This window comes from Lissotriton helveticus, chromosome 5_1, assembly GCF_964261635.1.
Source record: "Lissotriton helveticus chromosome 5_1, aLisHel1.1, whole genome shotgun sequence".
Taxonomy (NCBI): Eukaryota; Metazoa; Chordata; class Amphibia; order Caudata; family Salamandridae; genus Lissotriton; species Lissotriton helveticus.
In genome coordinates this window covers 1,224,983,085-1,225,002,929 of record NC_136065.1, presented here as the reverse complement: position 1 = coordinate 1,225,002,929, position 19,845 = coordinate 1,224,983,085, and the positions used below count along the sequence as shown (strand labels likewise).

Sequence of the window (19,845 nt, the reverse complement as noted above, 5' to 3'; positions counted from 1 at the left end):
GGGGACAAGCATCTTTTTGTGAATCTGGAACTAAATGCTAATTTTCTAAGTTCCGGCGCTAAAACCTATGCAATTAGCTGTTATTTAAGGGGATGAGTGTGGTCTGCCCACCTCTTGTGTCTCTACAAGCAAAGGAAAGGAAAAGAAAATCTGGAAGGAAAAGAAGTTGGGAAAACTGAAGGATGAGGAAAAAAGAAGAGGAAAAAGTGAAAAAAGAAAACTAGTTAAAACGGAGTAAAAGAACAGATGAGATGAAAAGAGGAAGAAAGGCTAGACAAGAAAGGGAAGGGAGAACAGGATTGTAGGAGAGAAAAGGGAGAAAAGTTAAGAAAATTAAACGAGTTACAAAGGGCAGACAGGAAAAGATGGGGAGAAGGGAAAATAAAGAGGATGGTGAATGTGAAACAGGAGATGAAGAGCCGCTAGTACTATTCAATCAATGGTAATGGTTTGCTAAGGGCCACAAACTGCGAATTTGGGCCTCCTTTTGTTTGGGGAGGGGGGATATGCCTATTTTTGGATCCAATCTTACACTTAATCTATTGCTAGACCCTGGTCAATGTCACTGCTCTACCATGAAACACAGTCATAATACAAGCAAGAAAGATATACTCAATACATTCGAAGTCACTGTGAATATTTCAATAAATGCATTTTAATGATTACATTAAACACTTCGCAAGTGTTAAAAGAGACTGCAGATAAGACAGAAAAACAATGATGCTAAACATTCAAATCAACTATTCTTTTAGGCATTAAATTACACTGTTTGTCTCAAGGCTGCCTGGGTCTATGGTATGTAAGAATTTAAATGCGTGGGTGTCATGTCGATAAGAAGCTCTATGATTGCTTCTGAATTCATTGTTAATAGGTAGGTTGAGCCGCACCTACTTTCTGTACATTCAATAAAACATAGATCACAGAGCCTCAAGCACACAAGGAATGCACAGTGACTGCGCAAAAACATTGCCTCCAGGTAAGACATGGGGCAGTGCAAGGGCAAGTGACAAGCCGTGTTTAACAGTAGCAGGAACTGAAAGCAAAGAGAGTAATGACCCGATTACTTACCGCTAATCTCCATTACTCCGAATTCAGGTCCTCCTCGTCCCATCTCATACCGAATGAGAAACACCGTTCTCCACATGCTGTTACAGTTTACCTATATAAGTACAATACAAAAGCCACCACATATATGACTTCCTGACCTTTCCCATCCTGTCTGAGATCTACATTGAGGAAGAAACTATGATCTGCTTCGTGTAAGTATCAAGCAAATACAAACACAACCAGTATTTTCTGGTTGTTTCCAAAACCCCGGGAGGCCAATCTAGAACTGGGAAGATGAAGGGCTGAACTCGGTGTAATGAAGGTTATTGGTAACTGTCACGATCAGAGTATGTGCCGCTGACTTTGTTTATGTTTTAGCTTTCCTCGTGTCAATGCGGGACTCGAAACTACATTTCCCGACATGCTCAGGACGTCAGGGGCGTGACGCGCATCTGCGCGCTCAAACCAGGAAATAAACATGCATCGAGGAAGACGGACGCTGCCGATTATTCCACTGTTGACCCGGCGCGTGTGGTGAGCAGTCAGCTTCGGAGGAAATAAGTGTTGATCTGCTTTCTGCGCGCATTCTTTTGTACCCCGTGTTGGGTTGGGTACTTTCTACAGTTTCACCGGACAGCAGCGAGGTGCGAGTTCTCTTCCTCGTTGTTGGGCATTGCATTTGTTACAGACTACGGTAAGGAATCTCGTGGAGCAAGAGATTCCGCTTTTGGGTTTGCAATTCTGAACAATTGAAGGTTGTGAACTAATATTATTTTGTTTTCCTATTTTATATACGAACCTTTGAACTGCCTGAAAGACGGTATTTGGGAACCAGTCTTTATGCTATCTGTCTAAAGGAGTGACAATAGCGGGTTCCGCTGTTTCAGGATAGTTCGCTCAACTACAGAAACATTGCATATGTACAAGGAATCTGTACAGAAAAAGGGTACCGATCTGATTAAGTCGTATTAATAGATCTCTCTGCCCTCATCTTCGTTTTCTCTCCACAACCTTTTTTCTTGATTTTGTCTCAACCTCAGAAGAGAGATTCACAGGGGATACAGGGGAACCTCGGACCTAAGAACTGTACCTGTTAATGCTGGTAGGATGCGAAGAACTTCTTTCATGTTATTGTGTTAACATTTCAGTATTCTTAGTTTGTTCTTTGTTTTCTTATGGTAGGTCTGGTCTTTGGTATTTCCCTTATCTCTTCTGGTATTGAGGCCACCAACTTTTTCCCTTCCAGGTAGGATATTAGACATACTGTAGTATAGAGGTAAAGGAAGGTAATTCTGTGATATATGTATGGTCCATGGTGTGTATACTTAGTGCACTTGTATTGTTGTTACAGCTCTCCCTCCCCGCTGTCCCCTTCCTTTCCCTCCCTCACTCGACTGCCTTGGTGATCTGTATGCTTTCAGCTAGACACCGGGGACGTCGGGAGGTGGAACCCACATATCTTCAGCACAATCCCGAAGGCAGGAACGACTGAGCCTTACAGAATAATCGGCCCAAGTTATATCGTCTTCTTGATTGTGCTGAGGTATAGATATGGCTTCCCTTGACGATGTTATGGCAGCCCTGGCATTGGTACAATCGGAACTCGCTTTATCTAGACAGGAAGTAGCTGATTCAAGGGCTGAAACTGCCCAATTACAGGCTACAAGGAAACCCCTTTAGTGCTAGTGGGAATCAGGCTCCTCAAACATCAGTGGTAGTAGAAATGCCTGCCCAAATCCCTTTGGCTCCCCCAGAGCGCTTCTTAGGTGATAACAAGAAGGTACAAGTCTTTATGACTCAAGTCCTGCTGCACTTCATGTGCAAACCCAAAATGTTTGCCACCAACCAAGCCCGGGTGGCATTCGTTATCTCATATCTAGGGGGAGATGCAGCACAGTGGGCAGTTCCCATAGTGAAACGTGAATATCCGCTTTTATATGACTGGGATTAATTCCGTTGTGAGTTCGAAAAAACATTCGATAGAAGAGCAGAAACGTTTTCTGCCCACAGGGATCTTTTGCAATTGAAACAAGGCACGTCTGACTTGTTGACATACCTTAAGCTTAAGGACGCTTTGGCCCATATCGATCCTCAGCCACGCACGTGCAAGGCGCTCATAGAGCTGACTCTTCGACTTGACCATAGATTGAGAGACCGAAAAGGGGATCATAAACTAAAAGACCGTCTTTACAACCTTTTGATCGCGTGAGCCAGGGTGATAAAACAATCACGTCTGCCGAACCCATGGAGATAGGGGCGGTGAGAGCCTCCTTGACGCTGAGTGAACGGGACCATAGAAGAAAACAGGGGTTATGCCTTTATTGCGGAAAGGAAGGGCATTATCTCCGTGATTGCCCGGTTAAACCTAAAACTGGGAGATTTAGACCTGGGCAATCGGTTGCTGGCATTTCGGGAATCCGAGTCGGAAAACTCCAAAGCTTGAGGGTGGAAGAAGGGGAACCCTCGAGCGTGAACATCATACCTTCATTAACTCCCATTACTGCATACGAGAAGCACCATGTGTTTCTTGCCATGTCTCTGGTGATTGATACCGTGGTGAAGAACATAAGAGCTATGGTGGATTCAGGAGCCACGGGGTGTTTTATGGATTATGATGTGGCCATAAGGTTGGGAGCAAGTCTTGTGACTAAAGACGTGCCAGAGACGGTATATGCTGTGGACAGCCAGGAGTTGGAAGCCGGCCCCATAAAACAACATACCCTTGATTATGTACTCATCTACGATGGATACCATCAAGAAACCCTATCGTTCAACATCATCAGAGCCCCTCAATACGGGGTGATCTTGGGCCTTCCATGGCTGAAAAAGCACTAACCATCGATACACTGGACCTCCCGTACGGTGGTGATCGATTCGGAATACTGTATCACTAGCTGTATCCTACCTCAGAACAAACCCTCCAGAGAACTTGCTTCCTTGCAACATATAGCCACAGCAGCTGAGAAGGAAGTGGTTTTACCCACTGTCTACCACAACTACATTGACGTTTTCAGAGAGGCGCAGGCGGAGGTCCTCCCGCCTCACAGGGAATACGACTGTCGAATCGACTTTATCCCGGGTGCCGTGATTCCTAGCGGTAGAATATACGCTCTCACTCTCCCTGAAAATGAGCATCTTCAAAGTTACCTGGACAAGTATCTAGCTGCGGGATTTATTCGGCCGTCTAGATCCCCTGCCGCTTCCCCTCTCTTTTGTATCCCGAAGGCGAACGGAGAGAAGAGATGCTGCATTGATTACAGAGCACTTAATGCCATAACTATATGGAATCAGTACCCGTTGCCATTGATCCCTGTTCTACTAGAACAAGTAAGACAGGTGAAGATATATATACCAAGCTTGACCTAAGGGGAGCCTACCACCTTGTTCGTATTAGACGGGGAGACGAATGGAAAACGGCTTTCAAGACGCGGTATGGGCTCTACGAATATCTTGTGATGCCCTTTGGGCTTTGTAACGCCCCCGCCGCATTTCAATTCTTTTGGAATGAGGTTTTGCGAGAACATCTTGACCGATACGTAGTTGTCTACATAGACGACATTCTTATCTACTCTAATTCTACTGAAGAACACGTGGAACATGTAAAAAACACCTTACAGGCTTTGCAAAACAACCAGTTATATTGTAAGATCACAAAGTGCGAATTCCATGTCACCACGGTGGAGTTTTTGGGAGTCATGCTTACACCATCCGGTCAAGTGATGGCCAACTGAAAGGTCCAAGCGGTGAAAGAATGGCCTCAGCCAGAAACAGTGAAAGACATTCAGAGCCTCCTGGGCTTCGCTAATTTTTACCGCAGGTTCATACGAGGATTCTACGAGATGGTAACTCCATTGACCCGCCTTACCAGGAAAAATGTTCCGTTTGCATGAAACGAAGACACTGAAAACGCGTTCACCCAGCTGAAGAGCGCGTTTTCCTCGGCTCCTGTCCTCGTGCATGCCAACCCGGACTTGCCCTTTATGGTGGAGGCAGACGCATCAGAGGTCGCATTGGGAGCGGTGTTATCCCAACGAACCGAGGATACCGGACAGCTTCACCCCATAGCGTTTATGTCCAGGAAGCTCAACTCAGCGGAGATGATTTACACGATAGCGGAGAAGGAACTCCTGGCTATAAGAGACGCCTTTTTGGAATGGAGGCATTGGCTTATGGGAGCACGTCACCAAATTATCGTCTACACCGATCACTGAAACCTGCAGTTCATGCGAGCCACTCGTCATCTTACTCCACGGCAATTACGCTGGATGCTGTTTTTCGAGGAATATCATTTTCTGCTAACCTACAGACCAGGGGTGAACAACAAGAAGGCGGATGCCTTAACTCGTCAGGAGAATCCGACACTGCATGCTATCACGCCGAAAAGAGCCATTATTGAACCATCCAAGGTGGTGTGCGCAACACACACCGACGATTTCCTGACGAAAGTCAGACAAGGGATACAGACTTGTGTGTGGAGAACGTAGCTCCGACACCATAAGGATTGGAAAATGATACATGGTATTCCTATGAAAGGGTCACAAGTGCTAATCCCTACCATCGCTTTGCGTAAGACGGTGTTTTCCTGGTGCCACGACTCCCCATGTGCTGGACATGTCGGATACGTCAAAACATTGGAGAAGGCGTTACGACAATTCTGGTGGCCCTCCATCCGACCTGATCTACAAAGATGGGTGAAAGAGTGTTCCAAATGTGCCCAGATGAAATCCGACAGGCAACAACCCCAAGGATTGTTGCTTCCTATGCCCACTCCTGAACTGCCTTGGGAAAAATGCTCTGTTGACTTCATAGTGGGCCTACCCAAAGACCAGGGCAAAACAGCCATAGTGGTGGTAATTGATTACTTGACAATGATGGGTCATTTTATAGCCTGTAACCAAGTTCCCACAGCAGGTCAGTTGGCACAAATACTTCTGGTTCATGTAGTCCGTTTACATGGACTTCCGAGGGTCATAGTTTCAGATAGGGGTACACAATTCACCGCTCGCTTTTGGAAGACCTGGTGCACAGCCTTACAGATTTCCTCTTCTCTTTCCACTAGTTTTCACCCTCAAACAGATGGGCAAACCGAACTTCTTAATCAGACTCTCAAACAATTCCTACGTTGTTATGTGCAGGACAACACTGATGCCTGGGTGGATTGGTTGTGGGGGCGGAAACAGCGTACAACAGCACACAACATTCATCGACACTTCACTCCCCTTTCTTCAGCTCTTATGGGCATCATCCCCGGTTTACTCCGATGCTGCTTCCTACTACCAATGCCAGACTGCCTGACGTCAGGGAGAGGATACTGAGGGTTCGCCGTATCCTCCTTGCCACTCGTGCGAACCTTATCAGAGCCAAAAGTAGGTACAAGGTTCAGGCGGATAGGCGGCGTAGGCCTGGCCCTGCATACAGTCCTGGGGATTGGGTGTGGTTGTCCACCAAGCATATACAATTCAAGAGACATAGCGTTTTTAACCCTAGGTTTATTGGTCCGTATCGTGTATTAAAACACATCAACCCTGTGGCTGTGAAGTTGCGCTTACCGGCGCAACTCAGGATACATCCTGTGTTCCACGTGTCTCTCTTGAAGCCCTCACATTGTCCAGTGCGGCGTGCCCCTTCGCCTGTGTGGGTGCAGCAGGACTATGAGTATGAGGTTCAGAGGGTGCTTGATTCTAAGCTGGTGCGGGGTGGAGTGCAGTATCTCATTTCTTGGAAGGGGTATGGCCCTGAGGAGAACTCGTGGGTTCCGGCCCGTGAGGTGCATGCTCCCCGTTTGGTGGCGAGGTTCCATCGTTTGTACCCGGGTAAACCCAGTGCCTGTCAGCGTCACTCGTGAAGGGGGGATGTACTGTCACGATCAGAGTATGTGCCGCTGACTTTGTTTATGTTTTAGCTTTCCTCGTGTCAATGCGGGACTCGAAACTACATTTCCCGACATGCTCAGGACGTCAGGGGCGTGACGCGCGTCTGCGCGCTCAAACCAGGAAATAAACATGCATCGAGGAAGACGGACGCTGCCGATTATTCCACTGTTGACCCTGCGCGTGCGGTGAGCAGTCAGCTTCGGAGGAAGTAAGTGTTGATCTGCTTTCTGCGCGCATTCTTTTGTACCCCGTGTTGGGTTGGGTACTTTCTACAGTTTCACCGGACAGCAGCGAGGTGCGAGTTCTCTTCCTCGTTGTTGGGCATTGCATTTGTTACAGACTACGGTAAGGAATCTCGTGGAGCAAGAGATTCCGCTTTTGGGTTTGCAATTCTGAACAATTGAAGGTTGTGAACTAATATTATTTTGTTTTCCTATTTTATATACGAACCTTTGAACTGCCTGAAAGACGGTATTTGGGAACCAGTCTTTATGCTATCTGTCTAAAGGAGTGACAATAGCAGGGTTCCGCTGTTTCAGGATAGTTCGCTCAACTACAGAAACATTGCATATGTACAAGGAATCTGTACAGAAAAAGGGTACCGATCTGATTAAGTCGTATTAATAGATCTCTCTGCCCTCATCTTCGTTTTCTCTCCAAAACCTTTTTTCTTGATTTTGTCTCAACCTCAGAAGAGAGATTCACAGGGGATACAGGGGAACCTCGGACCTAAGAACTGTACCTGTTAATGCTGGTATGATGCGAAGAACTTCTTTCATGTTATTGTGTTAACATTTCAGTATTCTTAGTTTGTTCTTTGTTTTCTTATGGTAGGTCTGGTCTTTGGTATTTCCCTTATCTCTTCTGGTATTGAGGCCACCACCTTTTTCCCTTCCAGGTAGGATATTAGACATACTGTAGTATAGAGGTAAAGGAAGGTAATTCTGTGATATATGTATGGTCCATGGTGTGTATACTTAGTGCACTTGTATTGTTGTTACAGCTCTCCCTCCCCGCTGTCCCCTTCCTTTCCCTCCCTCGCTCGACTGCCTTGGTGATCTGTATGCTTTCAGCTAGACACCGGGGACGTCGGGAGGTGGAACCCACATATCTTCAGCACAATCTCGAAGACAGGAACGACTGAGCCTTACAGTAACTAACTGGATTATTACCTCCTTGTCGGTCTTCCTCGTGCGCATTGTTACTTAATGAGACCACAACAAGTATTATCTAGCAAGGAGAAAACGTGATTTTATAGGTTGTGACACCCAGTGATTTAATGATACATTTTTTATGTTAGGTAATACAGAATCAAGAACCTGTTCACCAAAATATACCAATACCCGACCCTCCACATGGAAATGGTAATGAGTCCTAAATATATCTGGGATAGCCAATTTTGCAGCTTACCACATATCTCTCATAGTAGCTCCTTTAAACAGTGCACAGGAAGTAGACATGCGCCTGGTAAATTCTCCTTATGTAGATCCTGGCAAAGGTTTATATCTTCCTTCACTTCGGCAAAATAATAGTTTGTTTGCACCACTTGCTCAAAGTTGAAGAAGGAGCACACAAATCCTGTCCTACTAACCCAAAAGTCACAAATAACCCCACTTTCCTGAAAGGAGGCATCCTCTCCAAGAAAGTTGACAAATCTCTCAGACATATAGAGTGTGTAAGATGGCTAGTTCTGGAAAAGTGGGCCAAGGAAAGAAATCACTGGAAGGAGAGGATCCTGTGTGATGTGGATAGTTGAAGATACCTTGTATAAAATGGAGTGTCTCAGTGTCACTATTATCTTTCCTGTAAAACAAAATGAAGAAACAAATAAAAAGGTCAAGCAAAAAGTTATGCGTCTCGTTCACATATCCTTCTGCCTGAACAAATAGTGCTTTAGAATAACACCTTGAGAGACAAAAAGGTTCAATCTGCATGCTTTAAAGATTCTAATGGAGGGCTGGTAGAGGCAAGATGGCGTCCGCGCGAGTGGACGTGTGAACTGACCGCTCCTGCCAGAGCTCGTAAAGAACAAGTTACTTACCTTCGGTAACACTTTTTCTGGTAGATACAATATCTGCCTGTGGATTCCTCACCTTGTGAATATCCCCTTGCGTCAGCAACATTCGGAAATTCTTTTTGTAGCTTCGCGCTGACGTGGATCCGGACGTCACAGAGGCACGGCATCGCACGCGACACCGCTGACGTCACCGAGGCCTATAATAGGCCCCCGCCGGCATGATGACATCAGTTCCGCCCTTTTTTCCGTGCCTTCGAGGCACACGGACGGACCAATGACAGTAGATATATACACAGTATACGCAGTACAAATATCAAAGAAACACACACACAGTGTGAAGCAAATGCAACAAAACTTTTGAAATAAACAAATAAATAATAGAAACTCTGGTATAGAAGAGTGGACAACGGGGAGGCGGGAGGGTCAGTGAGGAATCCACAGGCAGATATTGTATCTACCAGAAAAAGCGTTACCGAAGGTAAGTAACTTGTTCTTCTGATAGATACATCTGCCGTGTGGATTCCTCACCTTGTGAATAGAGTCCCACAGCAGTCCCCACTCCCGGAGGAGGGTGTCCACTCTTCTAGACCAGGAAATCCTGGAGGACAGAGCGTGCAAAGTGACCGTCCCTCCTCACTTCGGAATCCAAGCAGTAATGCTTCGCGAAAGTGTGGAGGGAAGACCAAGTTGCCGCTCTACAAATATCCTCTACAGGCACACCTCTAGCCAATGCAGAGGTTGAAGACTTAGCTCTAGTAGAATGAGCCCTTATACCCTCTGGAGGTTCCTTACCGGCCAAAGAGTAGCAGATCTTAATACAAAGGATGATCCATCTTGACAAAGTCCTCTTATGAACCGCTCTTCCTTTCTTGCAGCCAGCAAAGCCAATGAAAAGCTGGTCATCCACTCGACAGTCTTTAGTTCTGTCCAGGTAAAAAGACACCGCCCTCTTGGGGTCCAGACGGTGCAATCTCTCCTCCTCCTTGGAAGGGTGTGGGGGAGGATAAAAGGTAGGAAGGGTAATGGATTGACCAAGGTGGAAAGGAGTCACCACCTTTGGCAGAAAAGCAGCCCTGGTCCTAAGAACCATTCGATCAGCATGAATGGACAAGAAAGGGGGCTTGTGACAAAGAGCTTGAAGCTCACTTACCCTCCTTGCCGAGGTTATAGCAACGAGGAATACCGTTTTGAGAGTAAGAAGCCTCATAGGACATTTGTGAAGAGGCTCAAAGGGAGCACCCATCAAAAAAGTCAATACAAGATTTAAGTCCCACTGAGGCACAATAAAAGGGGTAGGAGGGAACTTATTTGTAAGGCCCTTCAAAAACCTTAAAACCACAGGAGATTTAAAACATGAAGGCTGGTCAGGCAAACAGATAAAGGCCGACAGCGCTGAAAGATAACCCTTCACTGTGGCAACAGCAAGCCCCTGTTGCGCCAGAGAAAGGGCAAACTGGAGAACATCAGATAAATGGCCTCTCAAAGGGTCTATAGAACTCTCCCTGCACCAAATAACAAATTTTGACCACCTATAAGAATAGATGGATTTAGTGGAGTCACGCCTGGCTGACAAAATGACATCCACTACATCAGGCGGGAGAGAAAAAGAGATCAGGTTGCCCCGTTCAATTTCCAGGCATGAAGGTGTAAGGTCTGGAGGTGGGGGTGTAGAACCTGCCCCCCCATCTGGGAGAGGAGATCTGCCCTGTGAGGGAGACGGAGCGGCGGGTGAGAGGAGAGGTGGAGAAGGTCTGAGTACCACACCCTTCTTGGCCAATCCGGGGCGATCAAAATAACTTGGGCCCGGTCTTGGCGAATTTTCCTCAGAACCCGAGGAATCAAAGGTATGGGAGGAAACGCGTAAAGGAGTTGCGAGTTCCAACTCAACTGAAACGCGTCCCCCAAGGCTCCTTGCATCGGATACTGGAGACTGCAGAATGACAGGCAGTGAGCATTCTTGCGAGTGGCGAACAGGTCCACTCGAGGAGTCCCCCACATCAGAAAGATGTCGCGAACCACATCCGGGTGAAGCCTCCACTCGTGATCGGCAGAGAGCTGCCGACTGAGACTGTCTGCACGAACGTTCTGAACCCCGGCCAGATGATTTGCCATCAGACAAATCTGATGGTCCTGAACCCAGGACCAGAGGCGCAGAGCCTCTCTGTAGAGACACTGCGACCCCACTCCTCCCTGCTTGTTGATGTACCACATCGCGGTCATGTTGTCCGTCAGGACCTGCACTGACAGTGACACACCGCGAAGGGAAGGGAGGAAGGCCTTGAGTGCCAGACGTATCGCCCGCAACTCTAGAAGGTTGATGTGAAACAACCTTTCCTCTGGAGACCAAAGACCCTTGACCTCCAGTTCTCCCAGATGAGCACCCCACCCGAGAGTGGATGCATCCGTTATCACTGAGGCCACCGATGGAGGAAGGTGAAAAGGCTTTCCTTGTGACAGATTGCCTTCCACGCCCCACCAAGATAGATCCGCTGCAGCTTCTCTGGAGATCCTCACTGACTCCCTGAGATCTCTGTTGTGCTGATACCACTGCCTGTGGAGGCACCACTGGAGTGCCCTCATGTGCCAGCGTGCATGGTTGACCAACAGAATGCAAGAAGCCATCAGACCGAGCAGGCGAAGAACCTTCAGGACTGGAATGACCGCTCCATTGAAAAATAAAGGAATCATTTCCTGTATGTCGCGAATCCTTTGAGGTGGAAGGAATGCACGACATAGTTGTGTCCAGTACAGCACCTATGAACAGGTTGCGCTGGGAGGGCACCAGGTGAGACTTGGGTACATTTATCGAAAAACCCAACCTGTGTAACAACTGAGTTGTCTCCTGCAGATGATGGAGCACCTTCTCCGGCGACACAGCTTTGATCAGCCAGTCGTCCAGATACGGGAATACAGGTATCCCCGACCACCTGAGATGAGCTGCCACCACTGCCATCACCTTGGTGAAGACTTGAGGCGCAGTAGTAAGGCCAAACGGAAGGACCGCAAACTGGTAGTGTTGCGACCCAACCGTAAAACGGAGATACTTTCTGTGTGACTTCAAGATGGGAATATGAAAATACGCATCTTGCAAGTCGATTGACACCATCCAGTCTTCTTCCAGCAGCGCTTGAAGAACCTGTGCAAGAGTGAGCATCTTGAACTTTTCCTGTCTCAGGTAAAGGTTCAAGATCCTGAGATCCAGAATTGGCCGAAGCCTGCCATCCTTTTTGGGGATCAGGAAATACTGGGAATAGCACCCCTGACCCCTTTCTAGCTCTGGAACCACCTCTATCGCACCTTTTCGAAACAGTGCCAGGACTTCTTCCTGCAAGAGAAGCAGATGGTCCCTCCGAACAATAACCCTGGCAAGGAGGGTAATTTGGGGGAAATTCCCGAAAGGGAAGAGCATACCCATTCTCTACAAGATTGAGAACCCAAAGATCTGAATTAATTATTCCCAATCTTGTAGAAAATGGGTAAGCCGGCCCCCCACTGGGCCCACATGATCCGGAATGGCGGATCTAGGGCTGCTTTGCTGCGTTGGCAGGGGGTTGGGAGAGGAAGAGGAAGAGGAGGAGGAAGCCTGACGGCCTCTAGGACGGGCTCTTTGCCTGCCCCTGTATGACTTGTACAGCGTATTTTGCTGTTGATGTGGCTGCTGCTGAGATGGTCTGTAGGATCGAAAGGAAGATCTGCCAAACCCTCTGAAGCGCCTTCCAGTAGTACCCCTGGACTGAAGGCCTAAAGATTGCGCAGTGGCCCTACTATCCTTAAAACGCTCCAAGGCAGCATCAGCTTTCTTCCCAAACAATCCTGAACCATCAAAAGGTAAATCCATCAAAACAGACTGAACATCTGTAGAGAACTCCGACGTTTTAAGCCATGCGGCCCTCCTAGTGGCTACTGAAGATCCCATGACCCTTGCCACCGAATCAGCAGTGTCCAGTCCACTCTGAATCACCTGTCTCGCAGCTGCCTGAGTGTCCGATATCACCTCCTGAAAATCCTTTCTGTCATCCTCAGGGATTTTCGTAATCAACTGTTTGACAGAATCCATCAAGGCATGGATATACCTTCCCATCAGACACGTTGCATTGGTTGACTTTAACGACATACTGGCTGAGGAGAAAACCTTCTTGGCAGTTTGATCCTGCTTTCTGAATTCTTTATCCCCAGGAACCTGTGGAAAAGCACCAGCAGATCTCTTCGAGCAGGCAGCCTGCACAACCAAACTCTCAGGTAGGGGATGTGTTGATAAAAATTCAGGGTCACCAGGTGCAACTCTGTATCTCCTCGCCACTGTTCTAGAAACTGCCGGAGCAGACAAAGGCTTCTTCCAAACCTCATAGATGGGTTCAGACAACGCATCATTAAAGGGCAACATTGGTTCAATGATAGAGGAGGGTGAATGAAGAACCTCAGTCAGAAGATTTGGCTTATAATCAGCAGTTGGCAGAGTAATGTTCAATAAACTTGCCGCCTTTCTGATGACAGTGTGATAAGGTACCACATCCTTTGAAGGTACACTTGATACTGAGGTTAAATCCCACTCAGGAGACAGTTCAAGTCCACTGGCTTCACCTAGATCCTCAAAAGGATCTTCAGATTCCTCTAACTCCCCTTCCTCCATTTCTGTATAACGATATTGATCTTCCTCCAGAAGTCTCTGGGCTTCTCTCCGAGATCTTTCCTTCACAATAGAAGTCGATGGATTCGGAATCGACTCCGACGGGGTCGGGGCCGGCGTCGAACCCGAAGTCGGATGAGGTTGTTTTATACAAGGTCGAGCAGAATCCTGCTTCGGAGTCGTAGGTATCGGCGTCGATGGAACCGGCGTCGACGGAGTCGGCGTCGTACGCTTCGGCATCGACGACACCGGAGGTATCGGAAAATGCCAATGCGGTGGTAGAGCCGGCATAAAAGGCATGAAGGGCGCAGGAGCATAAGCCTGGGGAACACCCAAGTTGAAAGCCATAGGACCCGTGGGACCAACAGGTGCACCAGACGGGTACATCGCCCTGGAATAAACACCAAACATGGCGTTCAGGAATTGTGAAGGGTCCTGACCTGGAGCCGGAAATTCTGGATACGGTCCTCCGGGCTGCTCCCGAGGAGGTGGAGTCGATACGACGTCGACCTCTTCATCGAGTCTGGGAACCGGGGTCGACGAACCCGCAGGCACCGGAACTTCGACTTCACCAGCCCCCTGCTCCTCACCTTCATCCTCCTGACCAGAAGGATTGGACGGATCCGGAGAATGGACCTGCTTCGGTGACTCGGGCGAATTCGGATGTGAAGCCTCACCAACAGAGTCATGATCTTCCGACGCCGAAATCTCCACTTCCTTACTAAGAAGATTGACCTGCGACTTCGGCCTCGAACCAGAGTCCTTTTCTGAGTGATGACGTGACTCATAACTCCTCTTCTTGTGTTTTTTCCTCGAAGACCTTGATACATGAGCTGAGGACGACTCCGATCGCGACTTCGATCGAGACCTCGACCTCGAACGTCGAGATCGAGACTTCGAAGTCTTTTTAACCTTTTTATTCTTTAGTTTTGCCACGAGGAGTTTCGTCTCCCTCTCTCGTAGGGCCTTCGGGGTCATTTTCTTACAGCAAGGGCAATCCTCGACGTCATGGTCGGTACTCAGGCACCAGACACAGCATTCATGTGGGTCGGTAATAGACATTGTCTTGCCACATTCACCGCAAGCCTTAAAACCAGTCTTCTTCTACGACATCTTGAAGAAAACAGAGATAGATACAGTAATAATAGAATAATAGTAAAAAAGTTACTATGAAGCTACAGTACGATCCCAGAAAACCGTTAGCGTCGACGACGCGGAAAAAAGGGACCTGATGTCATCACGCCGGCGTGGGCCTATTATAGGCGTCGGTGACATCAGCGGTGTCGCGTGCGATGCCGTGCCTCTGTGACGTCCGGATCCACGTCGGCGCGAAGCTACAAAAAGAATTTCCGAATGTTGCTGACGCAAGGGGATATTCACAAGGTGAGGAATCCACACGGCAGATGTATCTATCAGAAAATGGTAGTCAGAAGGGAGAAGGAATGAACTGATTGGAAAAAGCTATTAGCTTGTTGACCTTCTAAAAGCGATATTCAAGTTTAAACTTACGGATTTGGCTGCGCTGTATTGATCATTGATGATTCGTCGGAGGTTGATGCTGAACATTTGGGTAGCAATCGCGGCGAGGCTGAGCAGGTGCAGTACGAGCCGCTGGGTGACTGCTTCACTCAGGTCTCGGTGCATGCTAATTGATATTCAAGCTAAACTTACGGATGAGAAGGAATGATCTGATTGGAAAAAGCTATTAGCTTGTTGACCCTCTAAAAGTGATATTCAAGTTTAAACTTACGGATTTGGCTGTGTTGTGCTGAGTTATGGACTGCTACTTTCGGCGAAGGAGGTTGATGTTAAACATTTGGGTAGCACTCGCGGCGGGGCTGAGCAGGTGCCGACGGAGCCGCTGGGTGACTGCTTTACTTGGGATTCGGTGCACGCTAATTGATTCCACCTGGGGCAGCCAGGTGAGCACTGCCAGAGAATAGACCGCTCAATTGTAATGCCGCCGAAAGGAACACGAGGGAGACCGCAGGCTCAAGAAGACACACAAGCAATGGCAATACCTGATGACACAGGGTAAGCGACAAAACGCCAGGTAACTCGACGAAAAGCGATAAAAGCGATTTGAATGGTGCGAGGGCCAAAACAGACGCTGGAGGCATAAAACTATCCCGGCAACTTTTTCACCAGCCAAAGATAAAAGGAAAGGCAAAAAGCTTGCTCAAATGCTGGTGGAGGGCTCTGAAATCATGGAAAGAAGAGAGTTGAATGCGGAACGCGTGACACCTGTATTAATCCCGGTAAGGGGTGATACAACTTTAACGGAAATTGATAGAGAGCAGTTAAATAAGCTAAATGGGTGTGAAATGACACTACAAAGTGGTCTGTCTCGTGACAGATTTGATAACGGATGGTTCAGACTTAGATACCGACGACAGCAAGGCAACCAGTCTGCAGACTGCAGATACTGAAGGAGAGAAGCAAATCCAAGTGCAAGATGCGGAATCAGAAGACTTTTTTTTCTTTGTCGGAGCAGTCTACCTCATCTGTGAGGATTTGGCGGTACAGCATCCCAAACAGATAAATGTGGTCGGTGGCAGCGACCGAAGTAGTATTTGTTTGGAGGACTCTAGTGATTTTATAGATGGTAGTCCACATACTGTTCGGAAGAGACCTGAGCATAATTTGGGCAATAACGGGTTAAGAAAAGGCAACAGCCTGTTGTTATGCTGCCAAATACTCAGCCTGTGAAAGATATTTCTCTGTCATTAATCTACCAATCAATCATGTCTCACCGTAAGGAAACACGAGATGAAAGCCAGAGAGTTCAAAATCTGTGCCGTAAACTACAAAATTTGGTGCGACGACTCGCTAAATCTTGGGCTGACTTTACCTCTAGATTTCACAAAGCAGAAACACGGATTTCTAATTTAGAAGATGAACTGGTTGCCCTGAAGGCAGTGACTGACTCACTCCGTTCTATCAGGTAAGACATGGTTGTATGTTATTACAACGAATTCCGTTGCAACGCATGCCTTTACCACGCATGCGTTACAACGGAATGCTATTTCATCGAATAACCTTTTCCTCTAATTGTTCGTGGTGACGTCATACGTCGTTAAGAGGAAGCGGGTTTCTATCCGTTTCCTCTTAAACGACGCCGAGTGACTTTAGGTGAGTTTCTTTTTCTTTGGGGGGGGAGACCCCCCCAAACCCCCTTTTTTAATGTTAGCCTTTACCACACATGCCTTTACTACGTACCTCGTAGTAAAGGTATGCGTGGTAAAGGCTTTCGTGGTAACCACACATGCGTTGTAATGCATGCGTGGTTAATGTTTCCGTGGAAACGGCCGCGTTGTAGTGGCCGTTTCCCGTAAGACATACAGTGGGAAATGGCTGACATTGAAAATCGTGCACGAAGGAACAATTTAAGAGTACTTCAGATTCCGGAGGGAAGGAAGCAGGGCACGAGTCGGGGTACCACGCGGGTGGACGGCATCCCCCCACTTATTTCCGAGGGTTTTTCAGGGTGGACGCCGTCCACCCTGCTAAATCAAAAACCGCGACCACCATTACAAAATGGGAGCGCGGCGCGCACAAAGTAAACAAAGCATTTCCGGGTGGGCGAGTGGCTGGCTGATTCCGGAGGTTACCAAGCACGCCGGTCACCACGCCCCTGCACCTACCAGGTGCACCGTTGCCAGGGTACCCAATAGACGCCAAGATCCGACCTCAACCAATGAATGGATGGGTCTGCAACTCGGCAGTCCCGCCCACCTGCAACATGCCGTTTATTTTTCGGGCTTTCCTGCAATTAGCTTCTTTGCTTTTTCGGAGCGAGTGACGCCCTTGACTCGGCTGCGACTGTCCTCCTTGCCTGCTGCCTGACCTGCCTCCGCTTCCTGCACCAGACTTCCCGGCCTCGCCTGCTGCCCTCTCCCGGCCTCGCCTGCTGCCCTCTCCTGGCCTCGCCTGCTGCCCCCTCCCGGCCTCGCCTGCTGCCCCCTCCCGGCCTCGCCTGCTGCCCCCTCCCGGCCTCGCCTGCTGCCCCCTCCCGGCCTCGCCTGCTGCCCCTCCCGGCCTCACCTGCTGCCCCCTCCCGGCCTCACCTGCTGCCCTCTCCAGGCCTCTTTCAAACCTTTTTACACGGATTTGAATGTAAGTATGATTGTGTGCCCTTGTGTGTTCTTCCGTGTGTTGCTGTTTCCACATTTGTTTGCGTTTCACTGATTTTCTGATGGTGTATTTTTGCTGTGTCTCTATTTGTCAGCCTGTGTATGTCTGCTAGTTGCTGAAAGTGTTTTCATGTATGTGTGTGTAGAGCTGCGTGTCCTCATTACCCAATCTGGTAGTCTTATTTAGTACTACATTTTCTGTTATTCTCATTGGCTGATGAAATAAACTGCATTACCGCCTTGGTGCTTTGGATTTGTTGCAACGCTTTCCGTACGGTTTCCTGTGAAATTGTTGCCATAATTCGACTTCGTGCCGTTAAGACCACCTATTCACAGAGAGGTGAAGTACTTTGCCCAAGATCACACAGTTTATTCAAGTGGTGATTTTGGGATTATAAGTCCCTTCTCTTTGCCTCGCAACCAAAACCGTAGTCACTTTTCATATCTTCTCCTGTTTCGACCTCTCCACCCGGACACCTTTCAGCAGAGATGGTTTTAACAGCGCGTGCTTAGCCTGCATGAATCTTTTACAGAGCAGCGAGGGAGGTAACAGTAGCCTTGGGTTTCATTGCTCCTAATGAGCCTGTCTGTGTTGGTTACATGCCGGTGAGATGTGTCCCCCCTCCTCCCTTCAAGCATCTTCTGGTGAGCTGAACAGGGGATGCGTTAGCCTGCTATATTGGCCATGTGCCTCGATGCCCTGTCTTTGTTGTTCAACGGTGGTATCAGTTCCTTACACTTATTGACTTGCACCTGTTGTTTTTCTTTAAACCTATAAAACAAGGATGGGGGTCTATGTGGGTGGGAGGGGGTATTTTAAGTAATTCTTTGCTGCTAGTAAAGAAAAGCACGAGGCCCTGGCGAGTGACCTCCCTTTAGACAGGTGACAGTCCCCAGGCTCGGGGCTCTGTCTGCACAAACAGCTGCCCTGGCAACGACAAGTGCCACTTCAGCAAAGTGCAGCCGCGCGTCGAGCTCCGTTCAAGTGATGTTTTACTGTAGCCTGCCCTGGCAGTGAGGCTTGGCTGGCATACCTTGTATGGCGAGTCCCCGACAAGGGGTGCGGCGTGCAGAGGGGTTCTACCTGGGTCTTTAACGCACATTCACAAGGGGCTCTTAAACTGCTTGGTTTGTGCTCGCGTGAGTTTGGGTGCACGCGCACTCACTTGCAGAGGACACTAGTATGTTCAACTCTGGACCACAGTATTTGTATTGGGTTTGAGTGTGTGGGAAGGGAACACGAAGGTGCTTGTGTGTTAAGGGCCTGAGGAAACACAGGTTCCAGCTCACCATTGCCGATTCTCATTTGTAAATTGCCCAGTATTTCCCCCCCCCCCCCAACACCGGAAGTTCCAGTACCTGTGTTATTGGTGCTTCCGGGTTGAAAGAATACTAACGTCTTGTTCCCGCATGAGTCATAATCGACCCTTTTTTTAGGAACTATCACAAAAATAAACAGTATTAATACAAAGTAAAGCAATGTTTATTTTTTGTTGTACTGAAGTAAATGAAGGCAAATAAGTCAAACTAAAATATACCAAAACTAAATACATTTCCTAAAATAAATAGAAATAAATAAATCTGCTAAAATAAATACAATGGGCAGTTAATATATGTAAAATTTAGGCATTGACCCAAGTTAATGCCCCGGCAGCTCCATTGTCTTCAGCCAAGATTCCCAATGTTAGACTAATGTTCTGATTTGTTACCTTTGCTACAAAGCGCTCTGATATCCTTCGGGATCAAGTTCGCGCTATATAAAACTTTATAAATAAATCTAGCCACAGCTAGAGAAAGGCAGCTGGTACAAAACTATTTAATACAGAGTCGCTAGTTTACAATAGGTGGGGAGATACATATAACACTCATCGATAGAATAACGTGAATATGGAGCCCTACTGTGTGTAATAGTCATTGTCGAGTGTGGGAAGCAGCCTCTCTGGGAACCTGTAATGTATACAAAATCTTGCAGTCAAACTTTCCTGTAGCGTTTTGAAAATGTGTTCATGTCACCTTCGCTCAATTAAGGCTACACTGCCATCCGGGACCACAGCACATTTTGTTAAGGCTTTCAGTCTTGTACACTAGCCATCTTACCATAGTAAGGGTTTGTTTCTGAAAAATAAAAATGTCTCCTACCCACCGGGA

At 47.7% G+C, this 19,845-nt stretch overlaps 2 protein-coding genes across 3 annotated transcripts in view; both read right to left on the bottom strand.

The window, feature by feature from the left end:
• BTBD16 (BTB domain containing 16) overlaps nt 1-19,845 on the bottom strand; it is a 957,777-nt gene that overhangs the window by 665,440 nt on the left and 272,492 nt on the right. The gene's annotated exons all lie outside the window — the stretch shown is intronic.
• Nucleotides 8,579-19,845, bottom strand: part of LOC144756485 (uncharacterized) — a 41,539-nt gene continuing 30,272 nt past the window's right edge. Inside the window, exon 3 of the mRNA XM_078646296.1 lies at nt 8,579-8,723. Within this exon, the coding sequence (XP_078502422.1) occupies nt 8,579-8,723 (145 nt within the window). The remainder of the gene's footprint in view (nt 8,724-19,845) is intronic.